The sequence below is a fragment of the Pristis pectinata genome, chromosome 10, assembly GCF_009764475.1.
Source record: "Pristis pectinata isolate sPriPec2 chromosome 10, sPriPec2.1.pri, whole genome shotgun sequence".
Classification (NCBI taxonomy): Eukaryota; Metazoa; Chordata; class Chondrichthyes; order Rhinopristiformes; family Pristidae; genus Pristis; species Pristis pectinata.
In genome coordinates this window covers 73,672,668-73,694,610 of record NC_067414.1, presented here as the reverse complement: position 1 = coordinate 73,694,610, position 21,943 = coordinate 73,672,668, and the positions used below count along the sequence as shown (strand labels likewise).

The 21,943-nt window shown below is 39.0% G+C and overlaps 1 protein-coding gene across 4 annotated transcripts in view; it reads right to left on the bottom strand.

The window, feature by feature from the left end:
* LOC127575100 (probable E3 ubiquitin-protein ligase RNF144A-A) overlaps window positions 1-21,943 on the bottom strand; it is a 64,589-nt gene that overhangs the window by 17,111 nt on the left and 25,535 nt on the right. For 2 of the 4 annotated variants that reach the window (XM_052024754.1, XM_052024756.1), the window contains exons 2-6: window positions 14,885-14,961; window positions 11,409-11,555; window positions 6,871-6,975; window positions 6,499-6,559; window positions 1,476-1,686 (exon numbers count right to left, since the gene is read on the bottom strand). In XM_052024754.1, coding sequence (XP_051880714.1) covers window positions 1,476-1,686; window positions 6,499-6,559; window positions 6,871-6,975; window positions 11,409-11,543 — 512 coding nt within the window. In that variant the 5' untranslated portion in view covers window positions 11,544-11,555; window positions 14,885-14,961. Of the gene's footprint in view, window positions 1-1,475; window positions 1,687-6,498; window positions 6,560-6,870; window positions 6,976-11,408; window positions 11,574-13,271; window positions 13,303-14,884; window positions 14,962-21,943 lie in introns of those variants that run through there. The other 2 variants (XM_052024755.1, XM_052024757.1) reach the window with 2 other exon arrangements.

The window sequence follows — 21,943 nt, the reverse complement described above, 5'->3', positions numbered from 1 at the left end:
AAGACATACGGGTGAGGAAGATGTGAGCATGCTGTGTTGGCGAGTGTGGTGCCACACCCCAGAACACTCTATGCAAAGGTGCATTTCACTGTTGTACGTGTTTCAATGTACATGTGACTAATAAAGATATCTTATTTTATTCTTAAATGATCAGATGAACTTCATGGCAACTTTGGGTAAGGAATATTTCACAAAGAACAATGGAACTTTTTTCAGATCTATTGCACAGCTGGAAACATCAGTGGTAACAATGTAAATGATTGCAAAGGGATGTAAAATGGCAATCTTACAAAATGATCAGTAACACAGGTGGATCATATATTAAACGTTCAATTTTGATCAAACTTTGAAGGTTGACGTGCACAAAGTAGGGGCACTGCAGTGTTCTGAACTGACAGCTGCAATAACGCAAATAGTGAGTATGTATTAATATTAATTGTTTGGTATAAAGTATGTTGAACTCCAGAAAGATGTGATAAGGAACGGCATAAATGTAATCCTTTTTGTTTCTTTTTTACTTAAGAAAAGTTGTCGGTGAGACAGCTGCAGGACCCAATTTTGCACCAAAGTGACAGAGCAGGGAATCAGTGTGAAAAGTAAACAAGTGCAGAAGCGACAAAACAAAAATGGGTGCACAGATGATGAACTCCCCTCTCTTGTGGCGAGATGAAATGGGTAAAATATTGTGCTGTAACAAAGGTAAAACAATGGATGACATTTAAATCCATACCCCTTTGCATAACAACTGCTTAAAATTATGATTTTGTTCTCAGCCAAAATATACATCTGCTGGTCGTTCTAAGGCACCAAGATGAATTGAATTTACTGCACTGGCCAAATTGGAATCTTATGCCAGGATTATGGCAACTTTGTCCATCTAGACTAATCACAAATATCAGCACAGTTGATATGATTATATGCACAAAATTCATTTAAAATCAGCTTTTAGTTCTGAACTCACAGACTGGGCTCAAGACCCTTCATACTAGTGCTCCAGGTTATCACAGAGCTCTGCATGAATCTAATTCATGGTGCAGTTGCACTTTGTCTGCAACAGACGCCGTTCAACACTCAAAGCATTACACTTGAACATATTCTGCATCTTTTCTTTTGTGATGGGGATCTTTACCTTTGAGATGATCAAGTCTAATTTCATTGTACTTTCTGTAAATTATACTGATATAAAGAAAGTAACAATAAAAGTATCTTGCTTCAGTTCAAAGATGAATGATTATACTTGTATTTGAAAAGCAGGATGATGTCAACTTAGTAGTTCCATTGCACTCACAAAATACTTTCATGTGTATAAAACCATCTCTTGATGGTAATCTTGTCTGCAGTTTTTCCAATGAGGTTCAGCATGGCACCAACTGGGAACAACTTTACAAAAAGTGTGACAGCTCTGTCAATAGAACAGTGAAACGGGCATAGAGAAATGCAAAAGCAGGATCTGCTGTTGTTAAGCAGAGGAGTACCTTGTTTCTCCAGGAAGGAATGAGGTAATGGGCAGGTTTTCTTGGCAAGCCTGCCCTGGATGCCAGTTTGCTTTGCAGAGAGAACAAAACTGCAAGTTACAGGCTGCACATTGTACCATCTGGGGCTGCTGCAACTCCACGTCCTTCAGTTGGCAGACAGACTGGCAAGCAGAGGATGGGCACCAAGTTCGGCATGGATCCAAAAGCACTTCTGTAAGACAATTAGTTATGTAACCAATTTAGCAATCACAAGGCAGAAACTCTTAACAAAAACCCCACAACATGAATTGTGCTGACAGATCCATTATCTTTGGCATAATGGATTGTGATGTAAACTTATAGTTATCTCTGCACAGCACCAAGTTCAATCTAAGTAAGTAATCTGAAAAAAGTACTTACTTTTTGCAAAATTTGCAAAGTATTAGTTGCTCATTTTTTTGTTTCAGTAAAGCATTTGGGTTTACAAGAGGGCAGATTCCTATCACCAACACATTGATATTTCTCTGTAGCCTAAGACAACATTCCACATCATCAACGAGTTCATAGTTGGCAATATGCCACAGGTCTCCTGAATATGAAGTTCTGCATCATCTGGGGCAAGCGCAGTACACACCAAAGAGATGTGGAGACTCCATCGTTATCTGCTGAACGCTGTACCGCCTCACCAACTGAAGGCAGCAGCTGCTGCCAGAGACAGATGAGCGAGGAGCCATGGAGCCCCAGGACCGTGAGACAGAACCTGGAGACCAGCAGAACGTCTGCAGCCTTATCTCTCAGTGGCCAGAGGCTGGCAAGCATTGGCCACGAGTGACATAAGGGACTACTTAGAGAGATGATTTTTGCAAAATATAATCCCCTAATGCAAATCAAGTGACTCTTCCTAACACCAACATAATATACTAATAATCATCTGGGAGATCCCAGGTGACGCTTAAGGTCTCCTCACATCCTGTTCTGTTGATCCACAGAATGAATTTCTGCTGCACTCACTTTAGTAACTTGCTACAACATCTTTGCATTACCTGATGAACAGCACCTCACTTAAGCAGGTCAGGCTGCTGCATTTTCTGTGAGGATCTCCAATCTGTTGGAGTAAGGAGCCAAGCAGGTGACCTCGATGTACCTTGTAAGAGCATGAAATTTTGATCAGCTTTGTCCCATTGTGTGCAGGTTCTGTCTCCTGGTGAAAACCACTGCGGCCATCTCCTGTGAGACTCTTCTTATGGTGATCCTGGCAGGTCTCCTGTCGCCCGACCCACGCCTCCCCACCCACTGCTCCAGTGTGCAGGACCTTCATCCAGGCACGCTAACCCAAACCTCCATGTTCCATTGTGTGAATTTGGGATCTAACTCCCTCTCCCCTGAAGCCTAGATCTCCTCCATGGATGCCAAAGAGTGTTGCTGTTGAATGGCAGCCATGGGGTGGGTGCCATTAAGAGCTGAACCCTCTGTGACTACCACATGGCAAAGCAAAAGATGTGCAAATGTAGAATCACATGGGTCCCATTTCAGAGTTAGTTTCTAGGTGTAGATCACCCCGTCATTTCCAGCTAGATTTTAGCCAACTTCAAGATTTTCTACAGGTAACCTCTTGATTGTTGGTGCTAAACAAAGCCATGTATTGAGGTATAATCCAATTTCTAGACAATAGTTTCATTTCCCATCCTACAATAATGAAAGCAGCTTTCCTTCAGCAACATAGTCAGCAATGGAATTCTGTGGCCTGATTCGCACCAATGAATGCTGCACCCAAGGCTACCACAAATTATTCACCATGTTACTGATTCACCTTGACACAGGTTAACTACTTATTGTAATTATTTACCATGACGAAGTAACACCTTAACTCATAAACTGTTTGTCATTTCATGGGCTGCTTAACACAAGAAAACACTAGTGATTCTTGGGGCAAGAACCAACACAGTTTTGTGCACAGATTTTGATCGTACAAAATTAGTCCAGCTACGTCTTTAGGATGCAGTTCACACATTGAGGTTCATTGTGATGGAAAGAATGAAGATCAGCTGTTGATAACCCCAGCACTAGGCCCACAGTAATACTTGGGTAGAGGAGGGAAAAGGGCTGGAGCTGGTGTAGGTATGCTGTGGTTGGCAGCAGCGTGCAAGTTCAACAAGGAACATTTCTACTTTTCCTAGCTCCCAATTTAGAAAAGGGAAAAAGAGTCCCCATTATCTTGCAGAGAAGCTTCCAGAAGTTCCTTTGAGGTTTGCTCACAGGCAGAGAAAACTGGATGCATCATCAGGAAGCATGATGTGAGCCAACATAATCCAATTTAGCAGTGGGTTCAGAAAGGGGTGGTTGGGTCACTGCCTTTGCAAATGATGGGCTTGATAGTTATTCAAGATGAATGCCCAGGATAACCCAGGAATGTCCTAGCCAACAAGGAGTTCAAGACAAACCATTTCAGTTGTGTACAACTGCAAACAAAAATGGATGGTTTGTTTGTGACCACAGCCCCATGAAGAAGGCAATTGATGAATCATGAAACACACTCATACACTTATCCATTTGGTTACATATGTAATTACATACACAATTGAATACTTAAGATACCTCTGATCAATAAGATAGGATTTTACGCCTTTCAGAGCCTAGCCTCTTGAATGCACCAATAGTTTTCTTTAATAGTAAGAATATTTTCAGCTGGCAGGGTCCCCTCTCTGTTTATGACTCTGTACATTTGAATGTTTCCTTTAAAACTGAGTAGTGTGGATAAAAAGGCATCTTCACATTACACAGCTCTCTCCAATCAATGGACTTCTCAGTATAAATAACCCAACTCTCAGAGACCTTGACAGTTTCAAACTAAACAATGGAAATCAATCCCATCTAATTAAACCTCACCAGAGTTCAGCAGGCATGCAGACTAGCAGCAAACAACAAATTTAAGTCAGGAAGAGCAGCACACAAAAGTCTACCTCCCAAAGAGAAACACATAATTTAAAAAACAAATGAATACAGCACGAGTTACTGTATATTACATTGCCTTCACCATGACAATAAATGAAATGGAATATCCCATTAGTCTATCTGCACTGTAATTATTGTCCTGCTTCTATCATATTTTATCTATTTATCTTTAACAAGTTTTACTTTTCTCTGGCTATCACACATTGGTTTATGATCAATATATGCATTCTGATTCTCTGCTGGAATTAATACTTTTGCCTTTTTTCCAGCTGTTCTACTTCCTCTGGACCTCCCAAATCAATATTCTGGCATCATGCCCCTGTGCCCATTCCAGCTGACCAGGCCAGTCACAGCTCAAGGCTGAAACATGCTGCACCCTTGTACTACCCAGTCAGTTTGCAGGGTGCATCATCCTCTATAAATAGTTTCACAAATCTTCTAATTTATATTTCTGCTGTAGATCCATAATACGAGAAGTATTAAAGGAGTATATTAAGTTTTGTAATTTGTTTTTATACTGTTAAATAATGTGACATAAGACTGCTCTTCTAAAAACCATGCACGTGCATCATGTAAGCATTTTACAAAAGATGATGTTAACTTGCTTTGAACGTATAGTAAAATATAGCCCATTTAGCAAGGTAAATATAAATAGGATAAGAAGAGACCTTGTTTCAGGATTTGAGCAGTTTTTAAATCTGACTCAATTTTCAGCCAAAACCACATCTTCATGCTGAATTTAGAAATTTGTCAATTTTTTGAAAACTTCAACCAAATATGTTCATTATTCCAACTGTCTAGTGCTTTTGGAAAGAGGGTACTTGAAGGGATAAAAGATCATTTAAAAAAATGAAGTTAACAAATCATAGCACTACATTAAAAAGGCTCATCAGAGAGCTTTCTTCAATAGGACATCTGGTCATAAAAGCCAAAGATATTTTTAAAAATCCAAGTGCGGCGTCACTGCCAGCATTTCGTTGCCCAAACCTGACACCCCCACCAGCTGATGGTGATGTGCCTTTTAAAACTACTGCAGTCCTCTGTGAAGGAACTCCCATGGTGCTATAGAGCAATGAGTTCCATGTTTTGACTCAGTGACCACGAAAGGACAGTATTTCCATGTCACAACGGTGTGCGTCCTGCTGCAGAACTTGAAGATGGTCTCATTTCAATGTGGCTATTTCTCTCATCCTTCTGACTGGCAAAGGTCGAAGTCTGGAAGAAGCCTTGGTGAACTGCAGCAGTGAATTGTGCAGTTGCCAGCACATCGGCTGATGGTGCAGGGAGTGAAAGTTTAGAGTGGTGAATGGGTTCCAGAGAATGGGAACCTCTGAGTTCTTGGGTCTCTGAAGAATATTCCATCAAACCCCTGACTTGTGCCTTGCATATGGTGCAAAGATTTAGGGCAGTCACTTACCATTGGATACCCTGCCTTTAACTTGCTCTTGTAGGCACAGTACTTATGCAACTAGAGCAGTTAAGCTTCTGGTCCATAAATTGTAAGAATAACATGCAGGGCTGTAGGGAAAAAGCAAGGAATTTGACTGATGGGATTGCTCTACCAGCAGCCAGTAGAGATTCGATGCCATAACAATTCTCATGATCCTCAGCAGACTGATGAGGAGTGACTTGGCAAAGCAATGCCATTGAATGTCAAAAGAAGGTACTTAAATATTCTCATCAAGAAGATGGTCACTGCCTGGCCAATGTGTAGAGTGTTTGTTGCTCGTCACTCATTAGTGCAAGCCAAAATGTTGTCTTGCTGTACTAGGACCTAGGTTGCTTCATTAGCTGCCAAGTTGAAAATGAAAGTGAATGCTAAAGATTACTTTTCTGTTGATAACAAGTGTTCGGCCAAAATGAATGGGACAGCAAGATAGAAGGATAGGCAATTATATTGACAAATAGTCTATCAATACAGTATATGCTGCAATAATTTGTAAATTACATCAGTTTTCCAAAATCAGGTTGCTTTAAAATTAAAATAGGAAAATCTTCTTACACAGGAAATGCAACTGAAATCAAAATGAATTTGAAAAATAAGACAAAAAATGCAAAGCAGTTACCAGTTTACATATAACAATTTACTTGCCTTTTTCAAACTGCAATCTTTTATATCTCTGCATAAGTTCTGCTGCTACAATGCATTCAATCTGTTGGTGAGATAAACAATGAAATACAGTTATGGACTGGGAAAAAAATCAAGCTAAAAGGACTATAAAGTGCTTAATGAAGATGTTATTGGAAACAGTTCTGGAGTTTCTGTGTTGCACTCAGAAATCATTTATGTAAAGTATATTTGTAATGAAAAAGCCCACTGGGTCATAACTATCCAATGCCAAGTATTACTTCTGGGATGAAGAGAGAATCACAGATTCACCCAGGTGAGTGCACAGACACACAGAGAGTGTTATGAAAGACTTGTAACCTCTATAATTATTCTGTCATTAAATTTGGGAAATACCTCATTTTCCTGTAGGTGACCTCTCTTAGGGCAAGCAGCATCAGGGCAGCTAACTGCAGATTCCAAGCCCTCCTTAATGAGAAGCTCCACATATTGCTTCAGACACTGTTGGCAAACCAGAGAGAAATTTTTTAACTGTTCTGACTTATATATTCTTTTCTACCATGTAGGTGAATTTTCACTGCACCTGAAGATACATCACAAAAGGTTGATTTAAGGATACTCCGTGCCCAGTTCCCACCCATCTCTACCTCTCCCCATCTATACACATCCAAAACAATACCAGGGCTTACCAGCTTCAGATAAAGCTTCCTCAACAAAGTTTATCTGGCTCAACCAGTGGAGCAGCAATGTGCCATGGTTTCATGTCAACACAAGAGCTATCATGCAAGCTTTCAACTGAGACTGCCAGTTAGCAAAAGAAGATCAGCAGGCTTGTGCTATGGTCAATAGAATATTGTCAATATTCTATTGTCAATAATCAATGGTCAATGGCCAATAGAAGATGGATTAAAACTGACCCTAACTTCCAACATGCAGAAACGTTTGTCCCAACAACTTCAGCTGGGTTTTAAAAAATGGTGTGAAAGACTTTGGTTTATATTTTGCTGTTCACAACTGAAGTGATTTAGCACTGAGTACTTTTGTTTCCCAAATCTACTCTTGCTGTAAACATGCAGACAATTTGCATGAAGCAAGATTCTATAAATAATGATGAAAGTATTGCCAGACATTCTGTTCTAGTGATATTGGGTGAGGGGCAAATACAGACTGCATCTACCTAGGAATGGCAATGAGATCTTAGTTTAATATTAATCAAGAGTTCAGTGCTCTCTTCTTCCCTTCCTTTGATGAGGTGTCAGTTTGGATTAAAAAGCAGGAGATGGCCTTGATCCCACAGTCCCCTAACTCAGGTGAAAGTGCCACCAGCTGAGCCACAACTGACTAAAAGCTCCTGACCCATCATGCCATCCAGATATTTGAAATACATGTTGATATTCTGTACATCAGAAGGTAAAGTGAGCAAAGACAGGAGGCCATTTATCAGCAATATTTAAACAAAACCTGAAATTTATCTCAGCCAGCATTTCAAGTCTGCGACCTTCATCAGAACTGGGAAAGAGTGAGGCACAAGTTAGTTTACAGTACCTTCTCCCCTACTGAAAATTAACTTGCATCTTGCTCTTTCTCAGTTCTGATCAGGGGCCACAGAACTGAAACGTTGACTGTTTCTTTTTCCACAGATGCTTCCTGACCTGCTGAGTTTTTCCAGCGTTTTCTATTTTTATTTCTAATGTCCAGTATCTGCAGCTTTAATTTTCATTTATTGAAACTTATCTCAACGGTATCAGTTGATTGGACCTACTTTCTGTATAAAGTTCAAGACAGTCTCGAAGCAAATTGAAGAGGGCAACTGGACTAAAAAAATAAAATTGATTTAGTAATCTTATCAGAGATGCCCTACTCTCCAATGATTCACAGATATGAAACTGGCTAGGCAAATTAAAGTCACCCCAAATTTGATTTCTTGATTTTGGCAAATAAACTAATCTCCATCATGAGAGTCCCAGGTTCTGCCAATGCTCCTGTAACCTTTGAACTGAAGGAATCAAGATAAAAGTCAGGATTCCAGCTCTATTGCTATCTACCTATCCATTGTTCAAGCTTCAGACATGAAGATGAAGAATAGCTACTTTGACAAAGGGTTTTTGATTCCTGCAGGACCTCAGTATCAAAAACTAATAATTCAGGGTGTGCGAGTTAACAGTCCAGCTTCTGACCTCTGAAACCTGAAAGAGACTGGACATTTTTTTACTTCATGTATCACTTCTCCTTTATAAGTCTTTTCAATATCAGCAAGATAATGCTACAACTTCAAAAAGGCATAGTCACTACATATTGACACTGGTGAAAACCTTGACCAGCAGCAGCCAATTAGTGATGTTCCAACCTTCACAAATTCCCTTTGAACTGGACTAAATTTTAGTACGTTTCTAGTTTCCAGTCAAAAACTGTACTCCAGTGGGAATTCTCTCACCACGTATTGCTCCTATTTCTTGTATTTGAAAGCTTACACTGATGGCATCAGGTGATAATTCCAGTAAATGAGACTTTCAACACAACCAGTTTCTTGAGCATTGAGATGCCCCTGGGAGTACTCAAGATATTCATTGGGGACCATGTTATACTACGAAATGGGTATTTGTGTATTATGTCTTATATAAAACAATTTTGATACCTAGACATCTTAATATTCTTAAAGCATCTTGTTATATTTGAATACAAAAGGTGTGGTTACTGCTTCAAAACGCAGTTCAGTTACAGAAAATTGGTTCAAAGGCTGTAATGCATATAATGCAAAATGTGATTCAACACAACAAATATCTGAATACAGTTGGGTAAACATCCATGTGGACGATGCAATTAAAATGAAAGAGCATCCCTCTCAATATTTTTTTCTCTATAATTCAATTACAGCTCAATTATTACCTTCTACTCAAATTTTGTTTCCCCACATCTAAAGGTAAAGCAATCCATATTCCATTAAAACCCATGGATATGCCTGCATACCAAATTTAATTTTACTACTCATTTTTGACAGTTAACAATATTACCAAAGCTGTAACCTCCAAGACACTCAGTATTAAAACAGATTAATCTGTGCTATTTCATTCCAGTATTATGTGCCATTTGCAAAAACACTTGCTTTGTTCATGACTTTAATTGTCTTTGTCTGTTGCTGTGACTAGTTTAGTTTGATTATTTGTGAATCTATGTAAATATTTTTGCTACTTCATGTTTTGTTATGCAAATTCTACAAAATGTCAGCAGTGATATTTTTTCTGCATTGCATTAGTCTCTGATTAGATCTACACTGTGTTGGACTCATTATGTTGCTCAACAATATTCCAAATGTGTTTCACATTTTGAGTGAAGATTTTGCTCTTCTAAGATTGATTTTACCTTTCACCAACTTAAATTTACATTGGCTTATTCTAAAATAAAATAATATTCAGGGTAAACTTACTTTAATGACACTCCACTTAATTTTATCCCATCTTACATGATGAGATCTGCACAGACTAACAACTGGGCTTTGGACCTTCCATGGAAGGATGACACAAAATATTTATCATTAGTGGAGCAATTACAAGGGCAGTAATACCCATAGGTTTACTAAGGCAACCCCCCACATTACGGAGAGGCTGCGTTCCTAGAAAACAGTCTATATTGCGATTTTCTGTTAAGCGATCCCCCTTTTTTCCATTGAATCCCATGTTATAAGCATAGATGCATTCCTATGGCATGCTTTTCTCTCATATTAAGCCATTTTATCGGTGAAAACAAAGTGATCCCTTGCCGTTACTTAACAGCTGAGGCCAACTAGACAGGGAATAGACAAGGTTAGTGCGAAAGAAACAACAAATTTTGTCAATTTTCATTTTTAGTCACTCACTACTGTGGGGCAATAAGATTTGGATATGACATCACTGTGTCAATTGGGTTGGCAGTTACAGCTGAGTCCCTCCTTTACCACACCCTCTCCAGTCTGAGAATGCGAACTCTTGAGAACGTCAACAGATGTTTCCGGGTGTAGCACTGCTGTGCTCTTCATCTGTGGGGCAGTTTCTTTGATGCACAAGACTCATGGATTAGGGAAAGGTTTAGGAAGCGAGGATATCAGGGAAAGGGATAGTATTCGCGGATCGGGTTTCATGAGAGAAAGGTGGTGTAGGAAGAGCTCCGTGGGGTAATGGGTTAGAGATGGTGACTTAGTGGAAGTGGAGTGAAGGCCGAGGGATTACTTGAAGGATCTGGCCATGGCTACTGTGGCTTCCCACAATGCAGTGTGTCAGGGAAAATAATAGGCCAAAGAATATCATGAAGAATTACACAAGTTACATTAAAAGCACAAAGTGCATCATTTTAAATTCAATAAATAATAGAGACCAGAAATATTAATAAGCCAGATTTTGTGACAGGATGTAAAAAAAAATCCCAATGTTAAAAGCTCTTAAAATGGAAAATCTGTCTTGAGTTCCTACCAGAGAAGAGGATTCACTTTGAATGAAAAGTCACTACAAAACAAAACAAATCTACATTTTGAATTGGATGATATAAGCTGAAGCAGCATTACTGGTAAAAATAAATTGAACAATACAAAATTAAAATTGTGACAAATCATTAAAGCATCATACAAGATCAAAGAACACAAACAGATATCAGTGAAATAAAAAGAAAATATATAAATGACAGAGAGCTTTGGAGAAATTGAGAACTAAATTAGCAGATTGCAAAATTAATTTTTTAAGTTATTCTTCCCATTCTTGGGTTCAAAAGATTTTAGCTATTTCATGCTTTGATATGCTCATTTAGCAGTGATTAATTGTGCTTGCTGCAATTTTTATAAATTAAGGAAATTGATGTAATACATGTCAAATCTATTAAATGTATTGCATATGGGGGAATTGAAAGCTTTGTAAAATTGGTTCAAGTTCCTACAGCAGTTACAGAGTAACAAAAATAATTATACCAACCAGAGTGCAGAATACGCATTGGCACTGCGATATTGTTGTCATTTGCTCTAATGGATATTCCCCAAGGCACAGTTTACAGGATACAAGGGGATCCAATGCCAGGTCCCAAGTAGGCCTATACCTTTCTGTTGTCATTCTAAGTTGAATCTGGAAGAAAGAAAATACCTGCAAGTACAACAATCTAATCACTTGTTGATTAAAAAAAACATAACATTAACAACACCAGAGCTACGAAATGAGATACTAGCATCTGATGACTCTCCTCAAACCAACAGCTTTTATCCCATTTCAATGTTTACAGTGTAATATGCATAACGTAATGTGGCAGTAAACACTTATTATTTTGGAAGGTAAAGCTGTGCCATACACATCACTGCAGGCACAATTTTACCAGCTTTAATTAGTGATAAATAGTTCAATTTCTCCATTGCCTAAAAGGCAATTGACTATTGCAGTTGTTAACATGCTAGAATCTCATAATGCCTCAAAACAAGCAACATTTGTATGGAAAATTATAGCAGAACCTTACATCATGGAAGTCACGGCCCACTGTGGCTAAGATAGCTCCTTGAAACAGCTCTCCCATAAGTCCCAGTCCACTGCTCTCCCCAGAGTCTTGTAACCATCTCCCCTCAAGGCATTTATCTGATTTGTTATTCAAAATTATTACTGAACCTGGCCCTAACAAACTTTCAGCCAATACATTCCAGATCATCATAATTCTCTGCATTATAAAGAAATTCACCTAACTTCAATCTCCTTGGCAAATTTTGCTCCTGCTTTGCGACCGACCTTCCTGCCAGTGGTAGTAGTTTCTCCTCTTTCATTCTTCTAAAAAATTTTCATGAATTTGAAAGCCTCTTTAAATCTCCTCTCAACCTTCTCCGCTGTAAGAACTGTTACGGTTTCTCTAGTTCTTCAGATAAATGAAACCCTCATCCCTGGTAAATCTTCCAGCATCCTCTCCACGGTCTTGAAACTTTCTTAAAATAGCACATAGTACTCCAGCCATTATATAACCACCATTTTACATTTTTAAAAATTGGCTTTTATACTTTTTGCATCTATTTACAGCCAAGGAGTGCAAATGCCTTTTGTCCATTTCATAACTTTGTCAAATTGTCATGCCACCTTGGAAGAACTCCCTATATAAACCCCTAGGACTTTTTATTCCTACAACCAATTCATTTTTAAAACTCTGCCACGATAAACAGTCATTTCAAAGGAAACTCCCAGTTCAATTACTAATCCATGCAAAACTCGCTTATCTCAACTGGGATTAGGTATTATAATTAGCCTCATTATCTCAGATAAATTAGAAGAAACAAACCACGTTTTATTTTACTTGCAAGCTTTGAGAAGGCAATTTGGGGGAAAAATATTTCCAGAGTTTGCTCTGCCAAGTCATTAAAAGCACAAATTTAAATCCATCACCAACCAAAAAGGGCTAGGCTAAAAAAAGATTACAACGATGAGGATATCATGATTAGAATTGTAAGGATGTAGAATTCCCTACCAGAAATAGGGTTGAGCACTGAACTTATAAAAGCTGAAGAAGGAAGTAGATAAATGCTTGATAACAAAAAGCCTTGACAAAGTACCAGGGCAATGAGACTAAATGATTACTGTGAGGGTTGGCACATGCAAGATGGGCCCATTCCACAAGTGCACAAAGGTGACTTTCCTTCAGGATTCATCCCACTGCCACCAAACACCTGTCTGCACCTGCTAAACCTTGGCTGAAATTACAATTAAAATGTGGTGGCAGTTCCCAGAAAGAATAAAAGAGACTACTTCCACTGCCAGGAAAGTTGGTCATAAATTTTCATGGGATGAATCATCCATCAATCAAGAAGAAATTACCTCATTGACAACGAAGATTAAATTGCACTGTCCCCAATCCACCAGTCTGAGACAGCGTATTCCACAGCAGAAAGATTCTCTCGTGCATGAGAAATTAGGTACAATACTAGTTTACACGAATGAGCAGCCACATTTATAAACAATCTCTCCTTGTTACATGATAACTCAATGAGTGAAAAGTTCAAAGTGATTGGAAAACAAACTTAGTTTCTTTGAACCATTTTAAATCCAGTGATCTTTAATGTTCATAGTGCTACTTCAATTAGACAGTAACCAGAAAAGCTGCTTTAATACTTAAATGCTAAGTCCAAAGGTAAATCAATTCCTCAGTGAGGAATATTATATCCAGTTTAAGTGACAAGACGTAAATATGCTTTGCCACCAGGATACATTGCAGTCTCTAGTGGGCTGATGAATGATTTTATGTGAGGGCCCACCACTGCAAAATTCTAGTGCACATGAGACCCGAGGGAATAGACAGGAGCAACACACCAAGTATTCAAAGATCTTTCTTCCACTCACTCATCAATGCTTGGGAGAGACACCAACTTCAGGGGTAGCGGTTAGCGCGACGCTATTACAGCGCTAGCGATCGGGGTTCAATTCCCGTCGCTGTCTGTAAGGAGTTTGTACGTTCTCCCGTGTCTGCGTGGGTTTCCTCCGGGTGCTCCAGTTTCCTCCCACATTCTAAAGACATACGGGTAGTTAATTTGGGGTTTAAAATGGGTGGTGCGGACTCGTTGGGCCGAAAAAGCCTGTTACCACGCTGTAAATAAAATTTTTTTAAAAAATTTAAAATCTCAAAGGTCAGGATTGGGCACTGGGTGGAGTGGGGTGTCAAGCTTGTAATCAGCTGGAGGTGAGGAAGCGGGGAGGATATTCTGGTCATAATCAGACAGATGGTGGGGGGGGAGGGTGGCAGTGGAGAATGTTGGTGACAAGTGCAGAAACTGTGCTGGACAAAGAAAGGTTCAGGTAGTCCAACGTCATCAATAAATTAAACTGGCCAACCTAGAGCAAGTTTTCAGCAGTGTACTCTACAGCTGGGATCTATTCAGGCAGTTTCACTGAAGCAGTCACACATGCACAGGACATCTTCACATATAAATGCAGAAATGAAAAAAAACACATGGAAATGGCATTCAGTCACGTGTGGCACACTGCTGGAGATCACCGTGCCTCCATATCTTCACGTGTCAGGCACTCAAAGGATTCAGAAGTAATATCATAGATCTTGCGATTGCAGTATGCCCCTGACTTCCCTGACACTTTTTTCCCCTCAAAAATTCAATTGTCTGGCACACACTTCCAGAGCCACGGATATGTTTAGCTTGGAAATATTAGTGGAGCATTCCGTAACACTTTTTCAAGTATGCAAATCAGTTTATTAACATCCTGATTTAACAGACTTAAACTGGAGTATTTTCTACTCTCTTTTCCAACAGCACAAAATTAACAACTATAACCTTAGCAAACTGCATTTCTCAGACTACTGATAACCATAACGTATGTTGCTACACGTCTTTATGTTAAATTCCTGTAAATTATACATTAATCAGTTTCACTCATCATTTCATTATTTTTTTCAAATTTAGCTGCAGTAATCTACTCACCGTTGGACCAAGTTCCAAACAGGCCAGAGAACAAAGAGGTCATTGGTGGCTGTTCTTAAGCATATCATGAAACTGATCTGAAACGACATGCAGAAAATTGTAAAAAAGTTTGAAGACGCTCAAGTTGATGCTACAAATATCACACTGAGTTTTAGGTAAATCAAAAAACTCCGGAGCAACTCACTCTCAAAGTTTAAGCTTCGATTATAACAGCATTATCGCAATAATCACAAACAAGGGTGGCCAAGTATTCTTGTGCAACATATTTCAAATCTATCACTAAAACTCAATTCTATACACATCCAAAACTATGGTAACATAAGTGGCTACCTACATATAGTCTAGCAGATAATTTGATTTTTTTTTAGCATATTCCCATTCCCACTTTGTTGTGCCTATTATTTCACATAATTTAAATTACCTGTTTTTTCTGGACAAACTCTTAATCAACATGGAATCAAAGAATGATACAGTACATGAGAGCTATTTACCCCATCATGCCCTTTCCAGCTCTTTGAAAGAGTTATCCAATTGTCCTATTTCTCCAACTCTTTTACCAGATTGGCACAATTTTTCCCCATTTCCAAATTATCCAGCGTATAGAAACTGCAGTCAAATCTGCTTCTTCCACTCTTTCAGGTAGTGCCATGTCATCTCGTTATGAAGTCCATGTCATCTAGTTAATAATCCTTCTGTCGCAGTAAATGTTTACCTCCATTATATTTGATAAAAACCCTTCAAGATTTCAACATCGGTTAAACTCCTTTCAACGTTTTCCACGCAAAGGAAATTAATCCAAACTTTTTCAGCCTCTCGACATCACTCATTCCTGGCATCATTTTGTGAAATCTCTTTTGGACCTTCCCCGATGCTTTAACATATCCCTTAAGTGTGGTGCTCAGAAATGAACACAAAACTCCGGCTGGAGCTTAACCAGAGAATGATGCGGCTTCTTTGCTTAAGTACTTCCTACAATAAAGCCAACAATCCCGATTGCTTTAACAACCTTCTCATCTTGTAACATCAGCTTCAAAGATTTACCCACACCAAATTTCCTCCTTTCCTTTCAGAAAGGCATTTACTTCTTCAGTGTGGAGGTGAAGGAGGTTTGAGCATACTTCTACAGACTGCACACCACCGTTCTCAGCAGATACAGGGCGAGGCAGGCCAGGATTTTATGGGTCAGGCCAACTGTCAGACTCACTGACCTTTACTGTCTTTATCAGCACATTTGCCAAGCAGCAGTGCTTTTTAAGAGACAGACCACCACCAGTGACTGACAGGCTAACAAGAATACAACTGGAGGCCACCGTGGATAGGCTTTGAATACAGAAACAGAGGGCTAATAAACCACGGTTTGAGGTGATAGAATGAAAATTCAAAGGAAAATTAATTTGAGTACTCCAAAATAGAGCAAATAAGTTGTTGCTGAGCTACTCTGTGAATTATATACATGATCCCTAACATTATTGCAACTATTTTTATAATTTTACATTATGACAGGATTTTTAACATTATAACAACCCAAACATTGCTGCCTACATGATTAAAATATTTAATCCAAATACTGACACATAAAATATATGCAATAGATTAACCAAATAAGTAGAGCTAGATCTTCCATTACCAGACCAGCTATAACACTGGAAAATACTCTCATTTATCCATGGAATTTCTGATTTCCATTGCTGGCACTGGCCTAAGCTGGTGACAACATCTTGTGACCTGCCCAATGCAGCAATGTGAACCTCTTAAGCTGGAGAGCATGTGTGCTTATCCTGTGCCAGATTAGTCACAGTGGCCACATTCAAACAACAGGGAGATATCACTGAGAAAGGCAAATAGAGCTTTTTCTTCAAATTAAATCACATTTATTTAAATACCTTTTCTATGCAATTTATTTAGCTTTAAATGCAAAATATTTTGTAATATTTTTATTTTTTTTAACCATTTCCAAGTGCCTCACTGGCTGTCAAAGCCATTCTGTGAGCAGGATCTCAGCACTGGCCCAGCTACCATGCTGCTCTATGCCACATTGTTCCTAGGGCCATACTGGAACAAAAAGTATTGTCCAGCAACAGGCAATTGGTGATCTGGGACAAAACATCTACCCTATTATAACCAGCATGGAAAATGTTATTTTATAGCAAGTAGCGGATAGATGGAAGAAATGGATCATAAAATCCATCCACGAAAAGATGCTACAGCTTTGTTGTCTCAGAGTAAGTTCAGATAACCCAATATTTTTTCTTGTACCCGAAATGTTAACTCAGTTTCTTTCCCCACAGATGCTGCCTTTCTTGCTGAATACTTCAAGCATATTCTGTTTTATTTCAGATTTCTAGCATTTTGAACCAAGATCTTTTTGGTAATTTCTTCCTACTACTTTTCTCTGTACATACTCTTCCACTCATGTACTCCTCGTGAGAACATGAGCTGGAGGTTCTCATCCAAAGAGTTATACCAAGCAGCTTAGCAGCCAATAACTGGGAACTGCCCAGAGTTTAAAACCCCAAGTATAGCATTAGTGTCGCGATTATCGGTTCAGCATTCAGGCCACTGAAGAGAAAGGACACAGGGTGGACTGCAAGTTACAGATGACTTGATATAAATTTCGAAGCATAGCTCCCATTTGTGATTTATAGATAAAATGAATAAACTTTGCATTAAGATGTATTACTCAGGAAATGCTTGTGGAACTTCACTAAATCTTATTTCTACAGTAATTTATGTGCGAACCGTGAAAAATAAAAGCAAAGTGAAAAATTATATTCAACCTGCAATGCAAGATACATCAGAAAACTCCTCTGGTTACTCTAATTTTTAAATTACCTTGGATATTTGACAACAGCAAACTGTTCATTACAAGTGTAGTCCAAAAATATTCACAGGTAGAGTTTAGTAACAAACACACATAAGTTCAACTCAATAGCACATAAAAGGCAGAGAATATAAAAGTAGGGAGATTATGCTGCAACTTTACAAAACGCTGGTTAGACCACACTTGGAGCCTTGTGTGAAGTTCTGATTGGCACACTATAGGAAGGATGTGGTTGCGCTGGACAGAGTGCAGAGAAAATTCACCAGGATGTTGCCTGGTTTGGAGGACTTTAGTGTGGGGGAGAAATTGGATAAGCAGGAGGGTTATCCCTGGCGTGAAAGGGGGCTGAGGGGGGGGAACCTGACAGGGGTATACAAAATTATAAAAGACATAGATAGGGTCGATAGTCAAAATCTTTTCCGATGGTAATGTTAATCAAAAACAAAAAGGCATTGGGTTAAGATGAGAGGAAGGAGTTTTAAAGGGGGCTTGAAGAGGTAAAGTTTTCTTTTACACAGAGAGTGGTTGATATCCGGAACTCACTGCCAGAGGAGGTGATGGAGTCAGATGCAGTTACTATGATAAAGAGACATATAGAAAGGCATAGAAGGATACAGACCTAATGCAGGCAAATGGAATTCGTGTAGATGGGCAAAAAGGTTGGCAAGGACATGGCGGGCCAAAGGGCTGGTTTCTGTGCTATACGACTATGATTCTCTATGACAATGTGAATAAACATCTTCAGGGGAAGAGGGTAGAATCATGAAATGCAATTTTTTTTTTAATACTATGAATGTTATGAATTAGTCATAACCCAACAAATGCTCTGGAATAATCTTGAATGTCATTTCACAGTCCTGATGTTAACATAAAAGTAACCTAGCAGATCTTAGCTCAAATGTGCTTCCACAGTACTCTAATAATTATTAAGCAGTCTAATCCACAGCAAAAACAGTTTGCTATATTTATACCTTTTAGGAACTGGAATACTTATCATGTACAGCAACACAAATTAACATCACACAACGAAATTGTCCCAGAAACCAAACTACAAAACATCTTCCCTACCTGCATCCAACATATCCAACATATCAGAGGCATTACATGACGGAATTCAAATATGTTTATTATGGGGATGGAAGGGAGATAGGGATTCATCAAAAAAAAACAAGAATGTTAGCTTGTGGAGGGTGCAAATGCCCATTTAGAGAGAGAGGACGTTAGGAGAAAAAGGAGCCGATTGCGGTATCAGTTAAATTGTATATTGTATTGCAAACTTCGAGTTATAACAGTTAAAACAAATCTATTCTCCAAAATGAAATAGTGTCATGTTGCACTTGGGACATCATTAGTTTGGCTCATAATGACTTCACTTTGACTGGATGTGTTTCAGTGACCGACTCAAGTCTGCTTTCATAAACATGTTTCTTCTATAATGAGCATACATCCACCACATGCACATTTAAGTTTTTTGATGTAATCTATTCATTAATTTAGCTGGGCCTTAAACATTTAGTTACTATAGGACATTAACTCTTGGTCTGCAATATAATGTACAATTTGGCACCTCATCTGCAAAGGGACATTTAAAGGTCATGGAGTTGTACTGAAATGTGAATATTCGTTTGAATCATAAGAAGAATGCTAGGATAATGGACTGGGGCAGATCAAACTCACAATGCCTGTCTGTATGGAAACTGGAGTGCAGAGGAGGATCAGTCTGTTCAACAGCCTTAAATCTAACCTCCTTCAGGGAAACAGAATTATCCAACCTCACCCAAATCAATTGACTCTAAAGGTACTTCAGACATACATAATGGTCCATCCAACACCATTCAAATTTTGCCTGACCCAGCTTTATGATTGCTGATAGCTTTTTTGATCTTGGGAACTGCTTCCAACTCTTTCACACTGTTATAGCAATTAGTTTGACAAACCACATGTGCTACAAATCAACACTTTAAAAATTGTTTGTTTACAACTACATAATTTCCTCCTAATTTTCCAGATGACATTGAATTGATCTTAGAATATGGCAAATCACTTAATGCAAGTACCTTGAAACATACCTTTATACCAGTGCCTAAAACAGTTAATAGAAATTGCAAGGTAAAGTCAAGTCAAATTTATTGTCATATGCACAAATATGGTGAGGTACAGGTAACAATGAAAATCTTGCTTGCAGCAGTATCACAGGCACATAGATTCAGACTATACCCAGGACATAAATTATACAAGACAGTGAAGAAAAAGACTGCGCAAAACAAGACATTAGTGCAAAAAAACACAATCAGAGACAGTCCTTGGTAATGCAAGAGGTGGTCCGTACTGTTCTGCTGCTCAGGTAGGATTAGGGGTGTGCACGTCGGTTCAAGAACCTGATGGTTGTAGGAAAGTGACTATTCCTGAACTTGGTGGTGTGGGACTTCTGTACCTTCTGCCCGATGGAGGCAGCAAGAAGAGGGTAAATTGCAGATGGTGGGGATCCTTGATGAAAGATGCCACCTCCTTGAGGCAGCACCTCACGTAGATGCTTTCAATGGCAGGGAAGGCTGTGCCCATGATGGACAGGGATGTGTCCACTACTCTCTGCAGCCTCTTATGTCCCTGTGTGTTGGAATTGCTGTACCATCTAATGCTACAATCAACTACATCTATCAAGCATGTGCTCAATATTGTGATTAGAATGACGGTCATTCCTGTCCTAATTAGAAATCTGTGCAGCAATTCAGGAAACTGAGAGCTGACGGCCATCATTCAGTGTTTTCAACACAAGTTCTGGAACACTCAGACACTTCTACTCCACCCCGGCCTCCAGCATGTAGACTGTATCTCGAGTGAGAAGACTCCAACTAACTTTGAAGGAAAGTCAGGTTCTTTCCTTCTGGTTCTGCTGCAGATTCAACTGCACTTACACAAAAACAGAAAAGGTGATGCAAGACGCAATCCCTGTGCTCTGCGCTACAATGACAGAGTCAAACTCGGGAACAGGTTTTCACAAACATGTAGCTCTCATAATCTGTGCTGGATCAGTATAGTGAGCAGGATCTGCTTCCTGTGCATATTTTACAAATGCAAATGCAATTCAGTTACACTAAGTAAACTAATTGATACCCAAGCTCTGTACCTCATTGCACTTGTCTCCTTTCTACACTATTGTTAAGAAGGGAACAGGATGGATATAACAATCTGCTGGAGAGGAGGAGGGAAGGAGAGCATCCATATAGCACCTGAAGAGTCAAATAATCACTGCTTTTTTTAGATACAGACTACATAATTAACTGCAATAGCAGGCACTCTGATTATCACAGGTCTACAGAGATTGTTAAAGCACAAATCCAAGCTGAGCCATCTGAGCTGCAAAACGATTTAAAGCTTACAGAGGCAACAGCAATAGGGAATTTAACTGATTTCCATAAAGGAATGATCAGGATTCTTAGCTGTGAAATTCAGCACCGGTAGTAGTCATCCAAGTAAAAATCAGTGTTTTAATCAGTGTTTGCTTCAGTGATTTTCATCTTCCTTAACAAGAAAATAAAGGGCTTAAAACAAAAATTTGCAACACCATACTGAGCAGAAGGCATGAACTAATTTTACATAAACAGATGTGTCGTTAACAATATATTTTTAGCGTTACCTCAAAGAGCTGTGAACAAGTTATTGTTTAAAATAACTGGATGCGCTTCTGAAGAGCTTTGAGATCATTCATGATTTAAAAAAAGCTCAATGCAGAATTTTTATTTCAGATGGTATACCTATTTTTCTGGGCCAGCTGCCTCTCTCCCAGAAAAAGCACTCCCTGCCTTGTACCCAAGAATAAAAGTAACTACACAAAATTTATGTAGAAAAAGAAGTAAATAAATAAACATTTTTTTCAACTTGCATTTCTTGATGCATGCGCAGATGATGTGGCTTCACGTTATGGAAAATCGCAATACAGACTGTTTTCTAAGAACTCAACCACCCCACAGCACAGGGTGGCATGTACTCCATTTAACAATACAAAAATACTTCATTTAGCAATACAGGTTTGATGACTAATCAGGTGAATCCAATGGTCTTCAGGGAAGCAGAACCATCTGACCACCCAGAGCACTTTGCTCCAAAGTTAGTTGAGACCAACTTAATGGTCCACTTCGTATTGTCCAACACCATTCAATTTTTGCCCAGCCCAGATTGCTGACTGATAGGCTGGATGGCTGAAACCCATTTGTAAATGAACAGCCTTCAGAGTGAGG